A 26,379-nucleotide genomic window follows, 5' to 3' on the forward strand; every position below is an offset into this window, starting at 1 on the left:
CCTTGAGCCAGTTGGTTTAGCGTCTTTGCAAAAAATTAAAAGTTAGTTCAGAGAAAAGCTGTAGCTTGGTCTTGGTCATTTTTTGAAGGTCTTGGTCTTGTTTCGGTCTTGACTGCATTTGTACTCTGGCTTGTCACGGTCTCAGACTAAGAGGACTCAGTATTTTATTTACTGGTCAAGTTCACAACTGTGAGGGTTTCATTAAATTGCAGGTGCATTGTGATTTATTTGTTAACATAAGTAATGTGATTGGACGTAATACTTAGATGCTTCAAATGCAATCGATAACTTATTTCTATTTTGAATTCTTCTTGTTGTTGGTTCAGAAATCGAGGGATTGTGTCAAAAATGTCAACAAAATTAATATAGAGCCCCACTAAATTTAGAGAGAGATCAAAACAGCGCTCGCTCGTGTTGTTTGAAGACGTCAGAGTGTGCGTGGCCGCGGCACAACTCACTTTCTGGAGGTATACTGCCCCCATCTGGTATGGAGTATGGAGTATGATTTGATTTTTTTTTTTGACAGATGGCACCTTTAACGAACAGTTGAACAGGTGTACTAAATAAAGTATATAATATAATTGAGCAATATCACAAGAGTGCTGTTTTCACGAATATGAGCATGATTGCAAACGTGATATTGATTTATACAAACGTTCAATAAACAACATTTTATTTTTAAATCATTAATCTCTGTGTTATTCATGCAGCTTCTGCGCCACCTCTGCAGTGTAAAGATACATTTTGCTGTTAGTATCTTTCATTTGATTAGTAAAAGCTCCATATAGAGTCGTATTATTGTATATATTGATTAAATACGAGACATTTCTGAGGCCGTAAATGTGCATCTTTTATATGAATGTATGTAAGGAGTGCTGGTCTGGTCTTGTCTTGGTCTCGGTTTAGGTGGTCTTGACTTCAACACCACCAGAAGGTCAACTTCTAAGTGAGACCTGAGAGTGTCTATAGACTTTGTCTGGGCCATTTTGTTATAAATTAAAATGTTTGTGAGAAATAAGATCTATTTTGGACAGAGAAGTAGAATTTGCAGATTTGAGACTCAAATGTACACCAAAACAGCAGCGAACGTTCTGATGAGAGGCAAAACCGAGTCAGGACGTGAGAAGGGAGCTTGTTTATTTGTGGCAGAAAGTGAATTGACTCTGAAAGTGGTATTAAAAGATTGCTGAAAGCTGATTTATTTTGACGATAAGCACAGACCATTCCATATCCAAGTGGCCACCGTTGCCGATCGGCTGTTTTTATTGGTTTGGTTTTCCCATTGTGATTGCGTAACTTTATTGATCTGCCATTGGAAAAAAATTTGACGCTTCCCATTTCCATCGCATGCAGGCACGTCAGACATTGATAATGGAGCTCATATTGATACTGATTGATAAAGAGACATGAATGAGCCACAAACTCTTTCCAACATGGAAATGTCATGACCTATGCTTCTGACACTGACTATGTGGTCTAATTTAAACCCACTCACCCATGATGCCTAACTGCATTGCATCTCGCCCACCAGCTGAAGAATAAATTTATGAAGAAGATCCCCAGAGATGCGGAGGCGTCTAATGTGCTGATTGGAGAAGTGGATTTTTTAGACAAGCCGTTGGTGGCCTTCGTACGTCTGGCTCAAGCCACAACGCTAGGAGGCCTTACTGAAGTCCCTGTGCCAACAAGGTGATCATTCCCAAACATTTTACATGTGTTTATTGGCTGTTTAAATAGCCAGTAGCCTTTAAATGTTGCAGTCTGGCAAAACCGCACTTGACTTTTACCATAAATTCCAGACTTTTCCTTTGCAAATTATTGGAAATACAAGTGTTTCTGAAACCAAACACAAATGATGAATTCTGCATATTTAGTTTTTTGTTTTCTCCATTTTCCAGTAAAAGTTTCTAAGTAGGGCTGTCAAACGATTAATCGCGATTAATTGCATCCAAAATAAAAGTTTGTGTTTACATAATATATGTGGGTCCACTGGATATATAAATACACACACATGCATGTATATATTTAAGAAATATTTTCATGTATTTACTGTATATAGATTTATATATAATTTATATTATTTTTTATTTATATTTTTTTCCCTAAATATACATGCATGTGTGTGTATTTATATAAATATACAAAATAATTATACACAGTGCACCCACATATATTATGCAAACACAAACTTTTATTTTGGATGCGATTAATTACGATTAATCGTTTGACTGCCCTATTTCTAAGCCTAAGGAAGCCAAATTCTGCCACATGTGGAAAAATCATGATTTGGTTAATAAAAATTATAACAATTAAGACAAAAATTTGAAATTATGACATAAGAAGTCAAAAATATTACTTACTAAGATACTAAGCTAAAAAGTTTGACAAATTGACAAAAAAGTGACTTTTTCATGATAATTTCGACATTTTATCTCATAAATATGTCATTTTGACTTTTTATTTTAAAATTTTATATGTTGCAGAAATGGACTAATATACTTTAAAAAAAATACATTTATTTGAGATAAATATTAGGACTTATCTCAAACACTGCTATTATTATTTTAGGACTATATTAATATTAATATTAGGCCTATTTTTTTTCCTCAACCCACTCGTAAATTGTATATTATTATTTTAAGCATAAATCTGACAAACTTTATTTAGGTTTATTCAATTCAATTTATGTTTACAACAAAATTTAAGTAACAATTAAAGAATTAAATAAATTTTATATATTCTCTGAAAACAAGTCTTATATTGAGGTTAATTTAGCTTTTCTAGTAAATCTGATAAGAAAGTTTGGATACGTTTTACTGGAAGATGAGACAAAAAAAGGAAATAAAAAAGTGTGGTCAAAGTCAGATGGTATTTCTAATTTATAATCACGTTTTAATTATATTTTTGATCCACTTTACAGAAAGGGATAGACTATTTTTCCTATGTGATTTATAATTGCTTAAAATTTGAAACACAATGTGAATTTTCATTGTGCTGTATTTTCCAGGTTCCTCTTCGTGTTGCTCGGTCCCAGTGGCAAAGCCAAATCCTACAATGAGATCGGCCGGGCCATGGCCACACTCATGGTTGACGATGTAAGAAAAAGTATTAGTAAATCTGTTCCTCAAAGTGTAGTATATCATCACAGTATTTGTTAACACGCCTGTGTGTCTCTGTCACCATCTTTAGCTCTTCAGTGACGTGGCCTATAAAGCCAGAGATCGTGAGGACTTGATTGCTGGTATTGATGAGTTTTTGGATGAGGTGATAGTTCTTCCTCCAGGAGAATGGGACCCCAAGATCCGCATCGAACCTCCAAAGAAACTGCCTTCAGCAGATATGAGGTATTAAATCATGAATCTATACATATTACCAGTCTGGAGTCTTTTTTTTTCAATAAATGAATTCATTCATTCAGCAAGGATGCATTAAATTGATCAAAAGTGACAGGAAAGACATTTGTTTGAAATAGTAACATTGTAAATGCTGTTCTTTTGAACTTTCTATTAATCAGAGAATACAGAAAAGCAGAATGCAGCCTTGGTGAGCATAAGAGACTTCTCGCAAAACAGTGAAAAATCTTATGCCTGTTTCAGATTACGCGATTTTAGCCCGATTTTGGCACGACCCGTTTGGCATAGGGTGTTGTGGGGATTCATAGACGACAACGGGCGTCGGGACGCAAGATTCGATCGTATCATCTCGAATAGTGTGTCATAGTCTGCGACAACCTATGTTGCGTCTGCGATGCTTCACGACATCACGACTAGCAAGACTAGCATTTAATTTTTTTAACGGTCGTCCACGACGGTTCGGTCACATGTATGAGGTTGACCAATAGGAGCAGAGAAGCTTTTCCGTACACAACTTTCAAAAATGGCGAAACAGTAAAAGTATAACAGCGAAAGAAGTAAAAAAATATATAAGAAAACAATATTTTACCTCAAGTTCTCTTTGGAGGATTGACAGCCCATACTGTCCTCTTCGAGCAATCCAGGAACGTGTCCATTGTCGGGTTTTCTTTCTTTTTTTTTTTTTTACTTTTTTCTGAACACAGGACAGCCAATACAACACTCACCGCTTCATCCATTGTTTGTTCACATTCATTTCCGAAAGTCACTCGCTACTAGTTTCGCCTTTTCGATGACATCACACGCACCTTTAAAGACGGCATGCGATGACTGGTCAGGAAGCAACGTGTAGTCTGACATGTCTTGTCCTCGACACAAGATTTTAGGAGTCAAAATCGCGTAATCTGACTATCGTAACAGACAAAAAAAAATGGTGTAATCTGAACCAGGCATGACTGACCCCAAACTTTCAGTTTTTCACCATAATAGACATACTATACTGGTTTACACACTGCATTATCATTAAAAGCACACTGTGAAAAATATTTTGTAACCTAAAACATGTACTTCATGTGGCAGCATCTAAATTAACTGGCTATATTCAAGTGAAAATATATTTAATTTTTATTCCGTCATATTAAAGGTGCTATATGTAGTTTTTAGCGGCCTCTACCGGTCATGTTTCAGATTGCAACCCATTTTTTCAAGAGCGCTCGTGCTCTTGCGCGTGCTTGAACACAACAGCCACTAGGGATGGGCAACGATTAATCGCATCCAAAATAAAAGTGTGTGTTTACATAATATATGAGTGTGTAGTGTGTATAATTAATTTGTATATATAAATACCCACACATGCATGTATATATTTAAGAAATATGTGCATGTATATATTTTATATATATTTATTCACAATTAATATTATATATAAATATAAATATTTGATATATTAATAACACATTTTTCTTAAATATATACATGCATGTGTGGGTATTTATATATACAAATTAACCATACACACACATATATTATGTAAACACAAACTTTTATTTTGGATGCGATTAATCGTTGCCCATCCCTAACGGTCACACTGAGACTTTCAACACACTCATGTAAACTCCCACTGCAACGTTACAATAATAGGCTACTTTGTCAGCTTGATGTTGAACTAATGCTCGATGCTCGTACCATGATAAAGTTTTGTATTCATTTCATGTATTATATATGTTGTAGTTTACCTTGCTATTTAATTACAGTTTACCATTATTTCTGCATATCTGAAAACTTGTTATCACAATAAAAATAGCGGAGGTCTCTCCATAATTCAAACGCTCCGCCGATGTCGATCCGATTCACGTTTGGCCTGACGAGCTTCAGCAAATACATTGAGTTTTTTATATTTCTGTGGAGTTTGTGTTGTGAGTGTGTGTGAGTTTTCTGGTGTTATCAGACTCATGTCGTTCGCTGCAGTGCCGTCGCATAGACTGTATATAAAAGGAGAGAGGCTCGGGAGTAGGGCTGTTGGAACGAATTCCAAAATTCGAATATAATTCGAATATTAAAAAAAATCAATACTATTCGAATGCTAAAGTTACTATTCGAATATTGCTTTTATATATATTTAAAAATAAATATATACTTCCGAAGTGACCAGGTGTAAACGGCCCCTTATCGCTTTCTTATTAACAATAGGAGAACGCGGGACTATCTTTCGCATGGTACATTCGCAAGGTCTCGTTCACTCCCTCTCTGCCATGCACGTGCCGCGCGCTATGTATGTTATGCGCGGATTCTGGGAGATTTTAACTAATTTGCGGCCATCAGGGAGACGCTATCAATATGCGGGAGACTCCCGGAACTTCCGACGCGATATGACGATCACATCACCTCAGATCTGAGCCCCTATTCATCAAGCCAACACGCCGCAATCTATCGCAAATCAGACGCTTCACACTACAATCTTCATTAAAAGTAAAGGAATGAAATGATATTACCAGGGCTGTTGCCGCTCTCCCTTATTGCTGTCTTTGCTGATTTTTTTGTGTGAATATTACATAAAATAAGGAATGGAATTCGAATAGTATTATAGAGGAAGATTGACAGCCCTACTCGGGAGCACGCATGCATGTCACATCCGATGGATTTCGCAGAAAATCCGACCCGGAGACTTCACATAGAAATAGGAATACTGACCTTCAGAGGAAATAGCAAAACCCGACAAGTGGATCATTGTAATGTGTGATTACAACCCCTTCACACACAAGCAATAAAAAAAGGATTCATTTTAGAAGAAAAGTTACATATAGCACCTTTAAATATTACTTTGAATGATGTTGCACATTTCAGGGAGTTTGCACAGCGTTCATTGTGTTTGTTTCTGCAGGAAGTCAGTTTTCTCTCTAAATGAGCTGGGACAGCCGAATGGGAACGCAGGAGGGGGCGCAGCGTCTGCAGAAGACGAGGAAATGCCGGCGCCGCATGAGCTTGGAGAGGAGCTGAAATTCACTGGCCGGTAGCGTCCGTTGAGCCTGCTCACCTGTTAGAGCTAGAGTTTTAGATTGACCTCACGTGACCCCTGATACTCTTTCTGTTTGTGCAGATTTTGCGGAGGACTGTGGCTGGACATCAAGCGTAAACTGCCCTGGTGTTTCAGTGACTTCTACGACGGCTTCCACATCCAGTCGATCTCTGCAGTGCTCTTCATTTACCTGGGCTGCATCACCAATGCCATCACCTTTGGAGGACTGCTGGGGGACGCCACGGACAACTACCAAGTAATTCACCTCCTAGCCACAAATATTTTAATATATTTTAATATAATTTACACAATGCCTGTACAATAATCTCAAAACAGCCAAATATGAGGCAATTAATTGGCCTGGCCAGTATACAATTTGTTATTTCAGAGTGCAAACTAAAAAAGTGAGAAAAAGTTTTCAAATAAGACATTTGATTTTATTATAATAAAAAAATATGTGTATATGTATATGTGTATATGTGAATATATGTTCTCACAAAAGTATGTGAGAAATAAAGGTGCAATTGTGTGATATAAGGTCACAATTACAAGAAAGAAAAACACACAGATGCCCATTTCTGCCACTTAATAATGCATTAGAAAATCATGCATCAATAATAATGACTTATGTCATTAAAAAGTCATAATTTTGACTTTTAAAAAAATTTAATTCATGAGGTGAAAAGTCAAAATTGTGACAAAAAGTTAAAATTATGAAACAATTATGACAAATAGCCGAAGTTATTACAAAAATTAAAAAAGTTATTACATTAAGACTAACTATGACTAGTGGGCCCTATCTTGCACCGTCCCAGCGCAATAGGTGGTTTGCGGTCACGTTATTGTGTTGACGCGAAATTCAGATAGAGGGCAAGGAGTGAAGAGCGCAATGGACGAGATGGAGGACAATCCGTACTGTATTACAAGAGAAATATATAAACAGAAAATCAGACGATTTCAGACGATGAATAAAGATCTTATCAAGCAAAACGATCGCTCATTTAAAAAAAATTAAATGAGTTCGTGACTCTCCTGTTCGAACTCGTTTATCAAAATGAACGAATCTTTTTCGTGTCATTTGGTTCATTCAATGAAGGAAATGAATGAATTGACTCTGGAAAAGATTCGTTCATTTTGATGAACAAGTTCGAACTGGAGAGTCACGAACGCGCATCACAGAACAGAGCAAGGCGACCATTTGAGCTCATAAAACTCAATAACTTTGTTATTATTTTTTTTTTAACTGAGCGACCGTTTCGCTTGATAAGACCCTTATTCATCGTCTGGAATCGTTTAAAGCCCTTTGAACAGTTTGCACTGAAACTGTCTTTTGGACCTTGTACCGTTTGGTTCCCATTGAAGTCCATTATATGGAGAAAAATCCTGGAATGTTTTCATCAAAAACCTTAATTTCTTTTCGACTGAAGAAAGAAAGACGTGGTCATCTTGGATGACATGGGGGTGAGTAAATTATCAGCAAAAGTTTTTTTTAAAAGTAAACTACTCCTTTAAAGGGAATGTGAGATGACACTCTGAATCGTTTATTGCACGTTACGCCTAAAACACACCTATGAGTAATGTAGCTACTTCAGACCAACCCATTTTAGATCCGCCCACAAAGTTACTTGCGTTTCGCGTTTGGTACTTGCGTTTCAGATATAGTTAAAATAGGCCCCAGTATCTTATTTTGACTTTTTGTGTCGTAATTACAACATTTTGTCATAATTTTTGTAACTTTTTATCTCAAAATTATGATATAGTATCTCATAAGTTCAACCTTATGTCATAATTATGATTTACCTAAGCATGATTTGTTTTCTTATGTGGCAGAAATGGGCTCCCATAAGAAGCGGGCTTCTTGAAATTTCTCATCACTAGTCAAAATTTGAATACATTAATTTAAAGTTTTATTTATTGAAAGTGCTTGAACTTTTTCTGTTTCGTTATTTGCTCCATTATTTTTTGATGTTTCTCATTGACTTTCAGGGTGTGATGGAAAGCTTTTTGGGCACGGCTTTGGCCGGCGCGGTCTTCTGTTTATTCGGCGGTCAACCGCTCATCATCCTCAGCTCTACGGGACCGATACTGATCTTCGAAAAGCTGCTTTTTGAATTCAGCATGTGAGCGTGACATCCTGTGGTTTAGTAAAGTTAAAAATCATTCAAACATGTGAGTCTTCCATTGAGTTTGATTCTTTAACTGAATTGTCGTCTGTGTTCAGGAACAATGACATTGACTACATGGAGATCCGGCTCTGGATCGGCTTGCACTCCTGCCTCCAGTGTCTGATCCTGGTGGCCACAGACGCCAGCTACATCATCAAATACATGACACGCTTCACCGAGGAGGGCTTCTCCAGCCTTATCTCCTTCATCTTCATCTCTGATGCCCTTAAGAAAATGATGGGCACCTTCAATTATTACCCCATCAATCGAGACTTCAAGCCAGATTACATCACCAGCTACAAGTGTGAGTGCCAGGCTCCTGATCAAGGTGAGTCTGACCCCTTGACCCAGTGAAAAACAACCTCAGCCAGTCAGGCTTTGTGGGGTTATTCTGTGAAATAAAAACTGACCCTATTTACTTTCTTCTTACACTTTCCTGACTTTTCATTCACCAGTGCATGTTATTCCCAGAATATGTATATACTGTATATATATGTATAATAGTCAGGTCACCTTTATTTATATAGCGCTTTATACAATAGAGTTAAAGTCAGTTCAGTGTTGATTAAGTTCTATTTTAAAGATCATCAATTATTAAATTAGTTCATTTCATCCATATAATATTGTTTTTAATAATCATACAATTTTTAAAAAATATTTTATTCAAAAGTAAAATAAAAATTAAAAACAATAAAAGTATTATTAATAAATGATAATATTTGATGTTGTTATGAATACTAATAATGTTTGTGGTTTTATATTTTATAAAAATTTTATACATTATTATTCAATGATACAATTATCAATATTAGTATCATAATTGTTATAAATAATACAATTTTGTTATTATGAATAATAATAATTACTTTTGGATAACGTGTTTAAAAAATAGTATTATTGTTATAATAATGTTTTAAAATATATTATTCAAACAATTAATATTTAAAATAATAAAATGTATTGCTATTGTAATTATTATTTATGGTTAATGTAATGATAATAATATTTTATTATGAACAATAGTCATTGCTTTTAATTTTATTTAGTCATAATTATTTGTCTTTTGAAGAAAATATCATTTCAATTTAGTGAGTGTTTTGTGTTGCATGAATTAATTTGTGTCCGTTTTACTAAAATGGCATTTTAATTTTTGTCTCTCCACAAATGACTGCAATCCTGCATTCGCTCACTGTTCTTGATCCAGATCCAAAATACTTTCTGTTGAATATTTAGTTTCATTAATGGAGGAAAAGTGTTTTCCATTCCAACATGTTATGTTGACTTTTTTTGTTTTTCGGATGACATTGGTTTGTTACATCTGACCACTGCAACTGATGTGTATCATATTTGTTTTGCATACGTGATCTGGCTGCTGATTGGAGTAAGTATCGTCTACTGGCATGTTGTTACAATTCTTGACACCCCTTGAACCTCTATATACTTCTGAGTTTATTGTATATGTATGATACGTCTTTTCAATAAGCAATAAACACTATATGTGCTTGTTTACCTTCTGTTGTAGTGGCTTTCAACACTTCTTCTCCATTAGGCATTGAAAACATCTCTGATTACTCTATGGTGAGTTGGAACTGTTACGTTTTCTTCACAAAAGATATCACTATTGCTTTTACCATACGTTTTTTCCGTTTTGTGGCTTGTGCGCGCACACGATCTCACTCCTCCTCTCAGTTCAACTTCACGGCTCTGGACTGGAGTCAAATGACGAAGAAAGAGTGCTTGAGATTTGGCGGTTCCCTGGTGGGCAAATCCTGCAAATACGTCCCAGATCTGGCCATGCTGTCTTTCATCCTGTTCTTCGGCACTTACTCCATGACCATCTCGCTCAAGAAGTTCAAGTCCAGCCGTTACTTCCCCACCAAGGTTGGGACATTGTGTTGAGCATTTTCACATGTATTTCCCATGTATGTTTTCTCTGGGTTAAAGCGTATGGAGGCAGTTTTCCTTATCCTAATCCATATTGTATTTACCTCTCTCTTCCCCAACTTGCTTCTGTTTTTCTCCAAGTGTCGCGCCTTGATAGCAGATTTTTCCATAATTATATCCATCCTGGTCTTCTGTGCCCTGGATTATGTGCTGTCCTTGGAGACTCCCAAACTGCATGTACCCACCCAGATAAAGGTCTAGAAGGGTTCATCTTGATGTTATACCTCAGACATGCCTTTTATGTTGGTTATATTTGAATGAAATGTTGCCTTCAAGTCTTCATCATGTTGTATATAGGGGAAAAGCACACATGAATGCCACCATAATGTTGTATAGTGGTAAGCTAAAGTTAAAGGGATAATTCATCCAAAAAAAAAAAAATTCTGACATTAATTACTCGTCCTCATGTTCATTAAATCTGAGAGCAACTACCACTTTGACGCTTCACAAAGTTCATTAAGAGATCGTAAAACGAATCCAAATTTTCTTAATTTTTCACAATTACTTTATATGATATATTTGATATATGATATATTTTACCTTTATTCTACACTGCTCTGTCCCTCCTTAGTCAAAAATACGCAATGGGCTGAGATTGGTTCGCTGGCCCCAGTGTGTTGTGATTCGCTCAGATCTCTCTATATGGCTCTGGATTCGTGCAGGTTTTTTAGAAACGTCATGCCCCCCTCCTACCTTTACCGGTAGTTTGTGTACTATAAACAATGGCGTCAATAAAACCATACCATTGAGCCCGAATCGAACCCAGAGAATGTTAGTGAAGATGATCGAGCAGGATCTGTTCAAGAATGGCTGTTAAACGACGTTTCAGAATAGTTTGTATTTGGTTGTTGTCATACTTTTTAGATATGCTGTTATGACTGACATTGCAGCAACACTCTAGCCTCCTACAGAGGGAATGCATTGACGTCACTTTCCCGCCGGAACAAAAGTGGCAAAAGATCTGCTGTGTGACTAGATTTAATAGGGGAAAATGTGACTAAAATGAACAATTTTATCAATTTAAACTAAATGTTGGACTTAATATAGTGTTCCTTACAACTTACTAAAGATCCAGTGATCCATGGATATTGACATGCAGCCAGGAATCCTGTTGCCTGACATTTATGTTTGCCTGATTTCGACAGTGGGGAAATAAAAGCAATATAGACCTAAACATAAAGCAAATTTGCCTGTGAACGCTTTATATAAATACAATATAATCCGGGTGATCACTTATATCAGTGTTATATTATATATAGCCTATATATATCATCATATCGTCCAGCCCTAAAACTTTATATATATTTTTTTTTTTTGGGGCAATGTTTATTAAAAAACATCCAATAATGCAGAATATGCAATGATAAATATTTAATTGAAGAGTTGTTAATATATATAACAATACAAAATATATGGGTATGGTTTTACACCTAAATTCAGCTTTCTATATATAGAAAGAGGAGCAAATGGGCTCCAAAACAATTTAGTTTATATAGGTATATACTATAGTAATCACAACATTTTTTCTGTTGTCAAATCAACTTAAATAATTTATTTAGTTTAGATAACATATAATTTTGAGTTTCTGATGGTTAAATTAATCTTCTTCATTGTATTAACTCACTTTTTCCAGTTCAATGAACTTAAAATTGTAAGGCAACCAGGTTACTTACTTTTTTAAGTTAAACCATCAATATTTTTTAGCAGTCTGTGAAAATATACCTCCGATTTTTTGTCAAATCTAGTTGTACAGTCAATCGCAAAGCTCTTTCCCACTTTTATGTGTTGTGTTTGTTTTTCGTGGCATTCATGCTGACAACAAATACAGCCGCTCAGTCTTTTTGCCACTCACTCCGGCTGACGGTGACGTCACGCGCATACCCTCTATACCACAGAAACTCTTCTCCAAAGCAATACACAATGGACTCGCCCACTTTATTTAGTATTCTCAGAGGAGGGGTTTATGTAAATATTGGGGTTAGTGACGTCAGCAACCCTGGAGGAATGTCGTGTAGTCCTTATCGGCCGTTTGCTGTAGTTCTTAGAAATGGATTTCTTTAAACGCAAACATCTCCCTTTGCTTTAACCTTTGAGCGTTGTAACTTTGCAGATGTTTAAACAGCAACATTACACACTAGCTAAAGTTAGAAAAGTGAAATCGTGTTTTACCACCCCTTTAATGTTCATCATACATAAACTAAATTGTTTTGGAGCTCAAGAACCAACCAGTGAGCTCCATTCTCGTGTTACAAACAAATCACATCATGTCTCAACTTCTCAGAAAGACTTGAAGGCATCAAACATGCTTCTGTTGCATTTTTCAATCTATTGTCTTATAAAGCCTTTAATCGTCTCTAGTTGTGTCTAGATTTCTATGTCCTCATCTTTCTTTTTCCTCTGCAAATGTGCAGCTTCGGAAACTCATCAGTGATTTTGCAATCTTCACGTCAATCATGACATTTGTTGGTCTTGATATGTTAATGGGGCTTAAAACACCTAAACTGATTGTGCCAACCGAATTTAAGGTACGTTGTGCGATGGACACACACGTATCTTTCTTTACATCCCATTTGCATTTATTTGAGCTTTTTCTTCATGATTATGTACTAACCATAAATCCAATGTGCTTTACAAAACATGCAATGTGATTTCAGTGACAACCACTGGTTATTGCTATGCTGACTTTCTTGAGTGTTGTTCTGTGTGTGTAGCCCACGAGGCCGGATCGCGGCTGGATCGTCATGCCTTTAGGGAAGAACCCGTGGTGGATGTGCATGGCCAGTTTTGTACCTGCTCTGCTGGTCACCATCCTCATCTTCATGGATCAGCAGATCACAGCCGTCATCGTCAACCGGAAAGAGAACAAACTAAAGGTGCTGGACGTCACCTGTGGAACTTATTGGCTTTATCAGCACCCATTCTCACACTCTTGCAACCACTGCATCGAAATGCAAACACTAACATCATTTCTTTTTTAAATCGTTTTTGGTACTTTACATAGAAAAATATAAATATTTGATGAAAAACTGTAAAGTAAAAAAAAGTAAAAGGCCTTTTAGTAAAATTCTAAAAATGTTCTTTCTTGTAATTCTTTATAAAGTAAACATAAGGATATTTTTAGCAATATGTCAAGGTGAACATTTATTTTGACTGAAGGTTTACTTGATTATCCAAACATAATTATTTAAAAAATCATGTTAAATCTATGTATCTAATATACAACAGGTATTTATCTCTCAATCATCATTGAATCACATTGCATTATATGTTTTGCCCCCACAAAAAAAACTACAGTCATTTGATCATAAAACTAAGCATTTAAGTATCATCTTACTAAGACATATTATTGGCAGATATAGAGTGATGACTGATATTTATATCCATTTTATAGAAGATCTCATTGAATTACAAGCTTTCAGGATTTCATCTCACTTTTTGGCCATATAAATATCAGCAACAAATTGAAATTGTATATTTTTGCTCATTTTGGGCCTCTGAATAAAATTAGATTTTTAGGACTAATATTTTGTCAGGCTTTACTACGGAAGCGTATTGCAGTCACTTGAGGAATCAAAATCTACTCTTCTGAATTAACGAGTTAATTATCTCAGAATTATGAGATAATTTGTCATGAAAACAAGTTTTTGCTCTGATTTTCTGAATTAATGAGTTAATTATCTCAGAATTACGAGATAATTCGTCATGAAAAAAGTTTTTGCTATGATTTTCTGAATTAACAAGTTAATTATCTCAGAATTATGAGAATTTTTCATGAAAAAAAGTTTTTGCTCTGTTTTTCTGAATTAACGAGTTAATTATCTCAGAATTATGAGATAATTTGCCATGAAAAAAGGTTTTTGCTCTAATTTTCTGAATCAACTAGATAATTATCTCAGAATTATGAGAATTTTTCATGAAAAAAAAGTTTTTGCTCTGTTGTTCTGAATTAACAAGTTAATTATCTCAGAATTACAAGATAATTTGTTATGAAAAAAGGTTTTTGCTCTGATTTTCTGAATTAACAAGTTAAATATCTCCGAATTATGAGAATATTTCATGAAAAAAAGTTTTTGCTCTGTTTTTCTGAATTAACGAGTTAATTATCTCAGAATTACAAGATAATTTGTCATGAAAAAATTTTTTGCTCTGATTTTCTGAATTAACAAGTGAATTATCTCCGAATTATGAGAATTTTTCATGAAAAAAAGTTTTTGCTCCATTCTTATGAATTAATGAGTTACTCATAATTTTTGAGGTAATCAAGCCACTAATTCAGAAAAACAGAGCAAAAACTTTTCTTACCATGAAAAATTCTCTCGTTAGTTTGAGAAAATTAACTCGTTAATTCAGAAAAACGGAGTAGATTTTTTTTCTTCACGTGAATGCAATACGCTTCCGTACTTTACAGGGTTAAACTTGGCACAAAAAAGAGACGATTTTCTAAAAACTGTCCGTAATAATTGAAGTACTAAGATTATTAAAACTGATGATTAAATTATTAAACTTATAATAAATACTATAATAGTACATAAATAATAGTAAAATAACACTGGCTAGCACCCACTGGTGACCAACCGCAATCCCCCAGCACCATGATGTTGAGTTACGATTATGTAATATGCATGCATGTCCATAAGCAGTAATGTGTTGTTCCATCTAGCATTACACAATGTCTTTTCCCCATTTTCCCTGGAGCAGAAAGGTTGTGGTTATCACCTGGACCTGTTCTGGGTGGGCATCCTCATGGCCGTTTGCTCCTTCATGGGTTTGCCCTGGTACGTAGCGGCCACGGTCATTTCCATCGCCCACATCGACTCTCTGAAGATGGAAAGTGAGTCCAGTGCTCCTGGTGAGCAGCCACAGTTCCTTGGTGTGCGGTAAGTCAACGCAAGACCCTTTTTTGTAGATTTAAGCGTAAATATTAGTGTGAGAATTATTCCGTTTGTGTTTATCATAGGGAACAGAGATTCACAGGCATATTGGTGTTTGTCCTCACTGGAGTGTCTGTCTTCCTTGCACCGGTACTTCAGGTAATCAAAACTGCACTTTACTTTTATAAAATCATGCTATTTGGACAGTCATTGTTTCTCATGGGGATGTAAGGTAATTGCAATATTTCAAGTCTCTATAGCACTTTATAAAAAGCAGCTTTACAGTGATAAACAGGGAAATAACGACGATTCAATGATGCAAACAGAATTCAACCACTCTGAAAAGACAGTCAGTTTTGAAATCAGTTTCATTTCGGAACAATAACTGTAAAGTACATAATTTATGAAATGATTGCAATGATTTATGAGGCTTTAGTGCAATTTAGAAGCTGTACAAATAATTGTTTGTGTTTCTGCACAGTACATCCCTATGCCTGTGTTGTATGGTGTGTTCCTGTACATGGGTGTCGCTTCTCTCCATGGCATTCAGGTACACGTCACTCTGCAAAAACTCTGCTGTATTAAACCAACGGTTCCCCAAAAATGAGAAATTATGCTTTTTCGAATATTACCGTTCATGTAATGTGTAATATAGCTGTTTGTGAATTTAAAAGGTCTGCTAAGTTTCAGATATATTATGATAAATAAAGCTACTGTGTCCTAAAAGAAAGAAGTGATTCTGAACGAGTCGTCAGTTATTATTTTTACTTTCTGCAACGACGCTGTTTTCTGCGCTGCTTTACACGCTCTTCCAAAGGATGATGACTCGTGCTGGAAATGACAGTAAAACTGACGCCATCGAGATGTGTATCAAGTGCTGAGGATATATGCTGAGACATAGTAATGGCCTTTCCTTTCCGACGCACACTGTAAGCGTTAGACCAATCACAACAGACTGGGCCATCTGACCAATCACAGCAAAGTAGCTCCCGGAAAGGCGGGGTTTAGACAGACTGATGGTGCGTTCATGTGCTATGGAAAAAATGCTATTTTCCACTTGTGAACTGGTATTTACCAGTGTGTTGCATTCAAGTGCTTTTGTTGTCATAATGTGGTAAAAAGATGGAGATCCAGACCTGTTATTTAGCTAAAACGATTTTAGATTGCTTAAGTCATCTGCAACGGCAAGAAAATGATTTATCAAAACTCAAACAGTAAATAATATGCTGTATATTTTCCAGATCATGAATAGGACATATTTGTACCATTCACGACTCTTGCGTTGCTCTCCGCCATTTTAAAAAGGTCAAAGGTTATCTCATCTCGACAACTCGTGCATCAAAATATTCTACGAGTTACCCAGTAGAAAATACCACATGAGGGGGTGTTCATGTGCATTTTCCACGTCAGCTTTTGGTATTTACCATAATTACCGTAGCACGGGAACGCACCATGAATCCTTTATCAAACAGACACTGAGAATAGAGCTGATGCTGCAATTTATATTATGAGAAAATGAAAGTGTTTTTGAGCTTGGATGCATGTAAACCTACTAGGAGACTACAAAACAAAATTAGGAGTCTTTAAAGGGACAGTTTTTTTGGAAATTATACTCAGAGTTAAACAGATTTTTACCGTTTTCTAATCCATTCAGCCGATTTTCTGATATTTAGAAGAATATCATTAACCAGACAGTTTCTGGTCTCATTGACTTTATAGTATACATATTTTTCCTACTATGGAAGTCAATGTGAAAATCGGCTGAATGGATTCGAAAACGGTAAAATCTTCTTTCTTTCTTTATTGTATTTATATAGCACAATTTATTGCAACTACAGTTGCACCAATGTGCTTTCCAGCAATAACAAATAAACAATAAATACATATACAACACAAAAGAAAACAACGAACAACAACAGAGAAATTACGGCTCAACGCCCAGAAGAATTAAAAGCCTGAGTTAATAGGTGGGTTTTTAATAATGATTTAAAACTGGATATAGTCTGAGCCAATCTAATGTGAATGGGTAACAGATTCCAAAGTTTCGGGGCAGCGATCGAAAAAGCACGATCCCCCCTATATTTAAGTCTGGATCTAGGGATCATTAAGAGAAACTGATCAGAGGACCGTAGGAGTCTATTCGATGTATGACGTTTCACTAAAGAATCAAAGTATGTAGGTGCCAGACCATTTAAGGATTTAAAAACAAACAATAACAGTTTATATTCTACACGGAAACGGATTGGCAGCCACTGAAGAGAGTGCAAGATTGGAGTAATGTGCTCCCGCTTTTTTGTACCAGTCAGTAGCCTAGCGGCCGCATTTTGGACTGTCTGTAGGCGTGCCAACGCTGTCTGGCTAATTCCCGTGTAGAGAGTGTTGCAATAATCGAGTCTCGAAAAAATAAAAGCATGAATCACTTTCTCAAGGTCATTAAAAGAAAGAAAGCTTTTTACTTTTGATAAGAGTCTAAGATGAAAAAAACCAGGATTTAACTACATTATTTATTTGCTTATCGAATTTGAAATCTTTATCCAACTGTTTAACTCTGGGGGAGTTGTAAAATGAGCCTATTTCCAAAAAAAGTGGAGTATCCCTTTAAAAGGGCATAATAGGTGCACTGAAAATTACGAGCCTGTATTACATTCTTGCTTTTGTAAAGCATAAAAAGACAATATCTGAGTTGCTCATTTCCATTAAAACAAAAATGGAGGATTATTTAAACAGTCAAACTTTAGAAAGCATCTAAGTATCATAAAAGTAGTTGTGAACTACAGACTTTTGTTTGGGAAAGGAATAATACTGGGTTAAAAAACGACCTTGTATAGTATGTATACTGTACTTCAGTTGATTTGACCAGACTTTTCTACTTAGTTTTGGGAGAGGATGAAGCTGTACCTCATGCCAGCCAAGCACCAGCCAGATTTCGCGTTCCTGCGGCACGTTCCCCTGCGGCGCGTGCATCTCTTCACCCTGGTGCAGATCATCTGCCTGGCCGTCCTCTGGATCCTCAAGTCCACTGTGGCCGCCATCATCTTCCCTGTCATGGTGCGAGTTCTCCACATACTGACTGAGAAATGTGTTTAAAACACAAGCTGATGTGGTATTTAGGTCAATCTCATGAAGGGATGTTTGGATCATATTTCAGCCCAAAATATAAAGAAACAAATCAGAAAATATTCTTAATTTTCATGAACAAAAAATGTCATAATAATGCAAAAAAAAAGTTATATAATTTTAATCTTAATGTTCTAAAATAGGTTTAATTTTTTTCTTTGCTAAATATTTTATTTTTGTTCTCAAAATAATGATAAAGAATTAACAAGTTAAATCTTAAAATAGGCTTATTTTATTTTTATTATTTTATGATATTATATGATAAAATATTTCCTGTTTTAGTCAGATCCTACTGCAAAAATAATCTAAACGATCTTAAAATAAGCTTTTTAATTTAATTTAATTTGCAATGAAATATGACCTGAACTTTACTCATATGTGACTTTCTCAGAATTTTAGGATGTAGAGTGTTTATGTATTCTAAAGTTGTTGAAAAGATGCTAATTTTTATGAAAATATCAGTTTAAAAAACATTTAAACAGTTCTAAAATAGGCTTTTTTTCTATACACAGGGTATTGGATTGTTTTTTTTTTGTTTTCTTTGTGTGTGTGTGGATGATAAATGAGCTGATGTGTTTGTGAGAATCACCTATATGTGACCCAGATTATTAGTATGTCGTTCACTTTTGGTTTTTGAATACTATTCGCTTGCACAAACGTCAAGTGACTTTTTCCTTCGTCGTCAGATTCTGGGTCTGATGGTCGTGAGGAAGATGTTGGACCTGGTCTTCTCTCAGCATGACCTGGCCTGGCTCGACGACATCCTCCCTGACAAGGACAAGAAGAAGAAGGAGGATGAGAAGAAAAAGAAAGAGAAGAAAAAAGCCAAAGCGGATGAACACAACAACAGCGATGAAGAGGTAAGAACAAACCGATGTGTGAGATGTTATCGTGCTGATACACTCATGAACACAGACATGATCTGATGTTGTTTGTGTGTGTGTTCTGTGATTTAATCTTTCATATTTATCATTTTAATTCCACAGTGTTGCTGAAAAGGCACTGTAAAACACTTATCATTTAAGTCCCTGCTAAATCCTCCCTGCTAAGTCCACTTAGCATAGCCAGAGTTGTCCTCTTGGTCCTTCATTACAGCCTGCCTTTATTGTGTAGTTGGTGCTCATTTGTACAGTGTGGAATGATTATTTATTTTGCATGAAGTATTTGTTCATTCAGGGTCCGGAATTAACACTTGGCCTTGGTGTGTAAATTAAAGGAGCCGTATGTAAGATTGTGGCCAAAACTGGTACTGCAATCACTTTCAAATTACTGTAGAGCGGTGTAACCCCTGACTCGAGGTTGCCAGATAGGCTTCAGGATCCAACATTTTGTTATCCAACACATTTATAGCTGCGGCTGTGGTAACTAGAGCAGAGCTGGCAATCCGGCGGATAACGCAACACTACTGACTTTGTGATTGGTCGTTTGGTGGACAACATCAACATCAGTTGAGGGCTGCAACTTCGCTTTTTAAATGACAATGTCCTGGCCGAACTACTGTTGTCGAACTACACCGTGCTTTGAGCGCTTGAGAGCGTTTTGTCAGCCCAGCGTTTTTTCCGTTGAGACGTTTCGTCGCTATGATACAGAATATCCGCAGCACAGTTTATTGAAACCAGTGGTGGAGGAAGTACTGAATCTCAGTACTTAAGTAAAAGTACAAATAACCAGATAAATATTTAGTTTAGTAAAACTAGAAGTAACACAATGAAAACCATACTTAAGTAAAAAGATTTTAAATGTACAGTACTTTAAGTATTAAAAGTAAAAGTACTTGCATAACAATTGATTCTCTTAATGATATTTTCTAATGATTAATAAAAGATTTAATTATTACTCATTCAACCTAATACTCCTATAATGATGTTCAATAATGATGGAAAAAAATGTCACCATTTCTGAAACAAGCTTGCAATTAGGCAATATAAACCATGCTTATCCTTACCATATGAAGAGTTCAGATGCAAAAGCCTCTAAGTGCCATTTGAAATTTTCTTCTAAAATGATCATTTTTATCAAACTTATATATTCAAGTTCAGTAATTTCACTTAAATAACAATTAATAGGTAATCCTCATTGCAATTTAAGTGAAATTACTGAACTTAAATATACAAGCTTGATAAAAATGATCATTCTAGAAGAAAATTTCAAATGGCACTTAGAGGCTTTTGCATCTGAACTCTTCATATGTTAATAACTATATTTGGCAGTAAACGCGATTCATTTATGGTGTAATTCTGAACCTCTTGGCTTGCCATAATCCTAACCAAATGTATATTGTGTTTCCTATGCACGTAAAAACAAATTTACGCGTATAAATTGCACGATAAACACACTGCGTGCGAGACGTATTTAGTGTGACCGGGTTGATATACTGTATCTATGGCAACCAAACGTCACACTCACTGGTGAGACAAACGTGCAAAGAACGGACGGTCAGATTACGTTTTGGCAGGGGAAAACTGATCAGAAAATGTAATGAAAATGTAACAGAAGTTGTAGAAATGTAGTTGAGTAGAAAGTATAATAATTGCTGCAAAATGTAACGTAGTAAAAGTAAAAAGTAACGTTATGCACTATTTATTCTACTTAAGTAAAGTAAAGATACGTGAAAAATGTACTTAAGTAAAGTAACAAAGTATTTGTACTTAGTTACATTCCACCACTGCTTGAAACTGATTTCGCAGATAATTTGTTTCATACTAAAAGTGTATTTTTCATCCATTTTGTTCAGTTAGCTCTGCTGGTTGATGTCGTTGTACAGAAATAATGTTATGACAGTTGGTCAGTGTGGTTTACCGTACGTTCACACCACCGCCGACTTGAGCTTCCAAAGCGGCCGGAAGTCATTCATTTTCAATGGAAGCTGGCTTCTCTCTTTCACCCTGGCTGATTCCAGAGAAATACACAATGTAAACTTTCGTTCCTACCAAAACATTAGTTCCGAGAAAATGGAAGAGAAGCTAATAATCGCCGTTGCTGTGATTCCTACTGGTTTCGTATCATTTATGACATGACGTTGTTTGCTTTTAGGGACCGCATGAGCGCAATTTTTATTTGAAATATTTACGAACGCTCATTTTAAAGCAAGAATGCAATTAATTTGCTCATAGTGACACCGATTTGACCGCAAATAATAATAATAATAGCTAACCATTTTTTCCCGACCAAATGTGACCAAAACAGTAATACAAATTCAGACGTCAGAGCGTTCAAAGCGGCCAAAGCGTTAACAAGCTTTCCCGTACTTTTTGACAAGCGTCCATGACAGAGCGGCCAGAGCTTCCTTGACGCTCAAGTCGGCGGCGGTGTGAACGTACAGTTTGTCCCGCCCCTCCTCCACTGTGATTGGACGGCTGGGTAAAAAGTGACAGTGATGAGTGCTACGTTTTATCCAAACTTTTTTCAACTCTCGGCGACCAGTATCCACAAGTTTCCGAGGGGCGCTCATGTAAAAAATAAAGTGGGTGAAACTTCCGGTGACGCGGCGGAAGTAGCATTCCAATGGTATTTTGTGTGTTAGTTAGCGAAGAGGCTAGCTGTTTTTCGGAGAATTATTTTACTATTTAAAGACGCAAATCTTTATGAGAGATGTCGTAACGGAGCTCAGGGGCAACATGTGCTGTTCGCGGTTGTATGTATAACCGGACTAAACTAATTCAGTGGCTTAAACGTGATTGTTTTGAACATAAGCTGAAAACGAAATCAGAGTGATCCTGCCAACGACTGTAGTTTCCATCACCTCCCAAAAGACAACGAATCTTCCTGTGTACATTTGTTTAAATTCTTAATATTCTATCCACAAGTTTCCGAGGGGCGCTCCTGTAAAAAATAAAGTGGGTGAAACTTCCGGTGAGGCGGCAGAAGTAGCATTCCAATGGTATTTTGTGTGTTAGTTAGCGAAGAGGCTAGCTGTTTTTCGGAGAATTATTTTACTATTTAAAGACGCAAATCTTTATGAGAGATGTCGTTACAGAGCTCAGGGACAACATATGCTGTTCGCGGTTGTATGTATAACCGGACTAAACTAGTTCAGTGGCTTAAACGTGATTGTTTTGAACATTTGAAAACGAAATCAGAGTGATCCTGCCAACGACTGTAGTTTCCATCACCTCCCAAAAGACGACGAATCTTCCTGTGTACATTTGTTTAAATTCTTAATATTCTATAAACTCTCTCAGCATGTGATTGGCTGTTCGCTACTGATGTTACACCTAAACTCAGATTGAAGCCTGTGTTGACAGAATACCAAATGTGCCAGTTAATGTAAGTTATTCAAGAAGCACATTTATTTATAATTTTGAATAAACTCCGACCAAAGCACAATGACTAAGTGTGTGTTTTTTATTTTAATTGTTGGTCAGCTCACACAACTGTCTGTCACCATGCCTTGATGAGTATTGATTATTAATAATGTTATTATAATACTCCCAATCAACTACTGCGGAGGGTAAAGGTACTGTTATTTCACCCTTTTGAATTTCGTTGAGATTGTGTTCCCACATCGTTAGCTAGTTTGGATCGCTATAACTTGAATGACTGTCAACTGTTGAATGAACGAGTGTCAAGCATGTCAAGTAGCGCTTTGTTTACTTCAAACCGGAAGTCGCGCCCACTTTTGACGCAAGGCCTCATGGGGCGTAGGAAACTTGTGGATAAAAAAAAAACGCAGAGCACTCAGCGCTTCAGCGTGAAAAAACAGCACCTCGTTACGCTCATGGTTTAAAAAACGCGGCGCTCCCAGCCGTGTGGAAAAACGCTTTGGTGGACACACGGCCTCAGTGATATAAGTATTTGAAATAAACATGATTTCTTAATGTCTAGTGACATATCAGGGCCATTTTATGATTCATTGAAATACATTTGTTACATACAGCTCCTTTAAACTCTCACTGGCCAACTTTGGTAGGAACATGTTTTAAATGTCAATATCGTTCATCTGAATCAAACAGTCTATCAACACAGCTTCAAGTTAATTTTGGACCCTGGGTACATACACTTACGTCAAAAGTTTGGGGTTGTTACGATTTTTTTAATGTTTTTGAAGTCTTCTGCTCACCAAAGCAGCAGTTATTTGTTAAAATGTATCACAATTGTAGTACAATATTATTATAATTGAAAAGAACTAATTTGATATATTTTAAAACGCAATTTATTCCCGTCATCAAAGCTTAATTTACTCTAATATGCTGATTTGCTGCACAAGAAACATTTCGATTAAAATATCGCACTGAGCTCAAACTTTTGAGTGATAGTGTACCTGCATGCATATTGTCTGTTGCAATGGTGTCGTCTTCTCCCAGTCAAAGCGTCCCAAAGACTCCCTAACGTCAGTGAAGATTCCCCTGGAGCCGATCAAACCTTCAGCCCATCCAGCATGTTCAAACCCCTCTAACTCTGACCCCTCGGCCTAACTGTGAGTACCGTGATGCAAAGAGATCCTCTTCCATAGGCAAATTGACATGATTTAAAACCTAAACTCATCTTTATATGTATTTGTTCCACTTGTTTCTTTTATATTTGTGTTTGAGTAGAAGCATCATCCTTGTTCTACTTGCACCCCAGGCGAGTCAGACCTGGATTTGGACGGATCCCGTCACGCGTCTCATCCCTCACATGAACCTGAAGCGCCCGGCTGATCAAACACACATAAACCATGTTTGTCCTCACACTTCCGAGATACGAGATATTCGAGATACGATCTGAGTCACAAGCGCAGCATCATTGGCAGTTCCCCAAACACACGAGGCTCACAGATGTATGATATTCTTACGTACGTTACCAACGCAGCAAGTGACGCGCGTTTCCAAACCCACATTGACCATATTGCGCGTGAGTCATCCAGCCCTTGGATTCTACTCACCGTTCTTCAATTAGATCTGCAGAGCTGTGCCAGTTTGAGCTCATTTGCTGCGTGTTAAGATCAGATTCATGCATGTACACGGTGAAACCCTATTCAGAGAAGACCTGGAAATACAGAGGTTTAAACTAAGATTATGATGTCATTATCATTGTATAAATATATATTCAAATTTCAAACTGTATGATATTAAATATGGATTTAATAGAATCTAGTGAGACACAAATAAATTGAATTATAGTTAGAAAAACAGTGCATCTAATAGAAATCCGTTGGATTTAAATTTGTTGTATTGCATTACAATTAATATATATATATATATTCCAGTAATAGATTTTGAGTTCATACTGTAGAATTTTATATTTAAAAAATCAGAAATGTGTTTTTGAGTAATGTTGAAATGCTTTCAGACAGTCGTAAATGGGTCTCTATGGTCCTTGAGAACAACGCACAGGTTTTGTTTTATTTAGATTTTGTTTGTTCATTTGTATTTTCTTCAAATAAAGAATAAAAGAGGGATGAATGTATTTTCGTTGTCATTTTAAGTTCTGTCAACCCTTAATTTCCCAGATGTACAGAGTGCCACAGCTTTTTGGACACTAGTAACGTTACTGACGTACTTTTCAGGGTACTTTGGAGTGGCACAAAGCCTGTTCACACCAAGAACGATAACTAAAGGTAATGATAGTAAAGGTAATGATAACTATATTTGCGTCCACACCAACACGATATCGTTCTGTTTATTCTAAGCAGCACACGCTGAAGTTTTGTTATCTGCCGTTAAATGCTGCATTCTGATTGGCTGTCAATGTTTTTTATCGTTCATCAGCGGGAAATCACTCTGAAAGTGTTTCCAATGGTATTCTTTCTCTGAGCAGTTATTATAGTTGTGGTGGGGAATCATATATTTAGATTTAGAAAGATTTTAAGAACTATACATCGTTATTGTTATAGTTATCGTCCTTATGTGTGAACAAGCCTTAAATACCATTATAAAAAATTAATATAATATGAATACAATAATTCAGTACCATGCTAAATTAAACGACTTTATTCTCGATATTTAATGAGTTTATTCTCAAGATTGTATTACGACTTTTTTTCTCTCGAAATTTAACGAGTTTTTTTCTCGAAACACAACAACTTTATTCTCGATATTTAATGAGTTTATTCTCAAGATTGTATTTCGACTTTTTTCTCGAAATTTAACGAGTTTAATCTCACATTATAATGACTTAATCTCAAGATGGTTTTGTTTTTTTATTATTGCTTGACCCTAATCTTCTTCTGTACTAAATATCAATCAAAGGACTGACAAAAATAATTATATATATATATATATCTATATCTATATTAGGGCTGTTAAACGATTAATCGCGATTAATCGCATCCAAAATAAAAGTTTGTCTTTACATAATATATGTGGGTGCACTGTGTATACTTATTTTATATTTATAAATACACACACATGCTTGTATTTGAGAAATATTTTCATGTATATACTGTATATAGATTTATATATAATTTATATTACATATAAATATTTTATATATAAATCATATTTTTTTTCTTAAATATGCATGCATGTGTGTGTTTTTAAAATAATTATACACAGAGCACCCACATATATTATGTAAACACAAACTTTTATTTTGTATGCGATTAATCATTTGACACCCCTAATATTCTGAGATAGTGGTCCCATTTATTTATTATCGGTAGTAACTATAGTATTTGTGGCAGAAACTGGTTAATCTATTGGTTAAATCAATATGAAAATGAAAACATTTTCTTATGAAATGCAAATGAAGCTGTTTTTGATGAAATTTGAGAAATTTCTGTATAAAAATAGGCCTATACTAAAACTAATCGATATGAATTTATGAATTTGAAAATGGTTTAGTCCAAATGTTCTGAAGAGACTTGATCGCTTTATATGATGAACAGATTGAATTTAGTCTTTTATTCACATACATTGATCAGTGGACATTAACAGCGGCTCAACCAATGAACCTCGTTGGTTCTCTCACGTCAAGCAAACATGCTTGAGCTTCCA

General features: G+C 35.8%; 1 protein-coding gene across 7 annotated transcripts in view; it reads left to right on the forward strand.

Annotated features, from left to right (window-relative positions):
• The window catches only part of slc4a5b (solute carrier family 4 member 5b), a 56,476-nt gene extending 31,623 nt beyond the window's left edge, over positions 1–24,853 (forward strand). For 4 of the 7 annotated variants that reach the window (XM_039677006.2, XM_089126533.1, XM_039677013.2 and 1 more), the window contains 19 exons: positions 1,532–1,689; positions 3,008–3,095; positions 3,190–3,344; positions 6,232–6,360; positions 6,448–6,622; positions 8,353–8,486; positions 8,588–8,859; positions 10,054–10,109; positions 10,221–10,412; positions 10,557–10,670; positions 12,887–13,000; positions 13,187–13,348; positions 15,174–15,352; positions 15,433–15,505; positions 15,828–15,896; positions 18,221–18,394; positions 19,150–19,323; positions 23,767–23,879; positions 23,998–24,853. In XM_039677006.2, coding sequence (XP_039532940.2) covers positions 1,532–1,689; positions 3,008–3,095; positions 3,190–3,344; positions 6,232–6,360; positions 6,448–6,622; positions 8,353–8,486; positions 8,588–8,859; positions 10,054–10,109; positions 10,221–10,412; positions 10,557–10,670; positions 12,887–13,000; positions 13,187–13,348; positions 15,174–15,352; positions 15,433–15,505; positions 15,828–15,896; positions 18,221–18,394; positions 19,150–19,323; positions 23,767–23,877 — 2,529 coding nt within the window. In that variant the 3' untranslated portion in view covers positions 23,878–23,879; positions 23,998–24,853. The remainder of the gene's footprint in view (positions 1–1,531; positions 1,690–3,007; positions 3,096–3,189; positions 3,345–6,231; positions 6,361–6,447; positions 6,623–8,352; positions 8,487–8,587; positions 8,860–10,053; positions 10,110–10,220; positions 10,413–10,556; positions 10,671–12,886; positions 13,001–13,186; positions 13,349–15,173; positions 15,353–15,432; positions 15,506–15,827; positions 15,897–18,220; positions 18,395–19,149; positions 19,324–23,766; positions 23,880–23,997) is intronic. The other 3 variants (XM_089126534.1, XM_089126535.1, XM_039677004.2) reach the window with 2 other exon arrangements.
• Positions 24,854–26,379: the final 1,526 nt, after the last annotated feature.

Source organism: Pimephales promelas, chromosome 23 (genome assembly GCF_988280905.1).
Source record: "Pimephales promelas chromosome 23, fPimPro1.hap1.1, whole genome shotgun sequence".
NCBI classification, from domain to species: domain Eukaryota; kingdom Metazoa; phylum Chordata; class Actinopteri; order Cypriniformes; family Leuciscidae; genus Pimephales; species Pimephales promelas.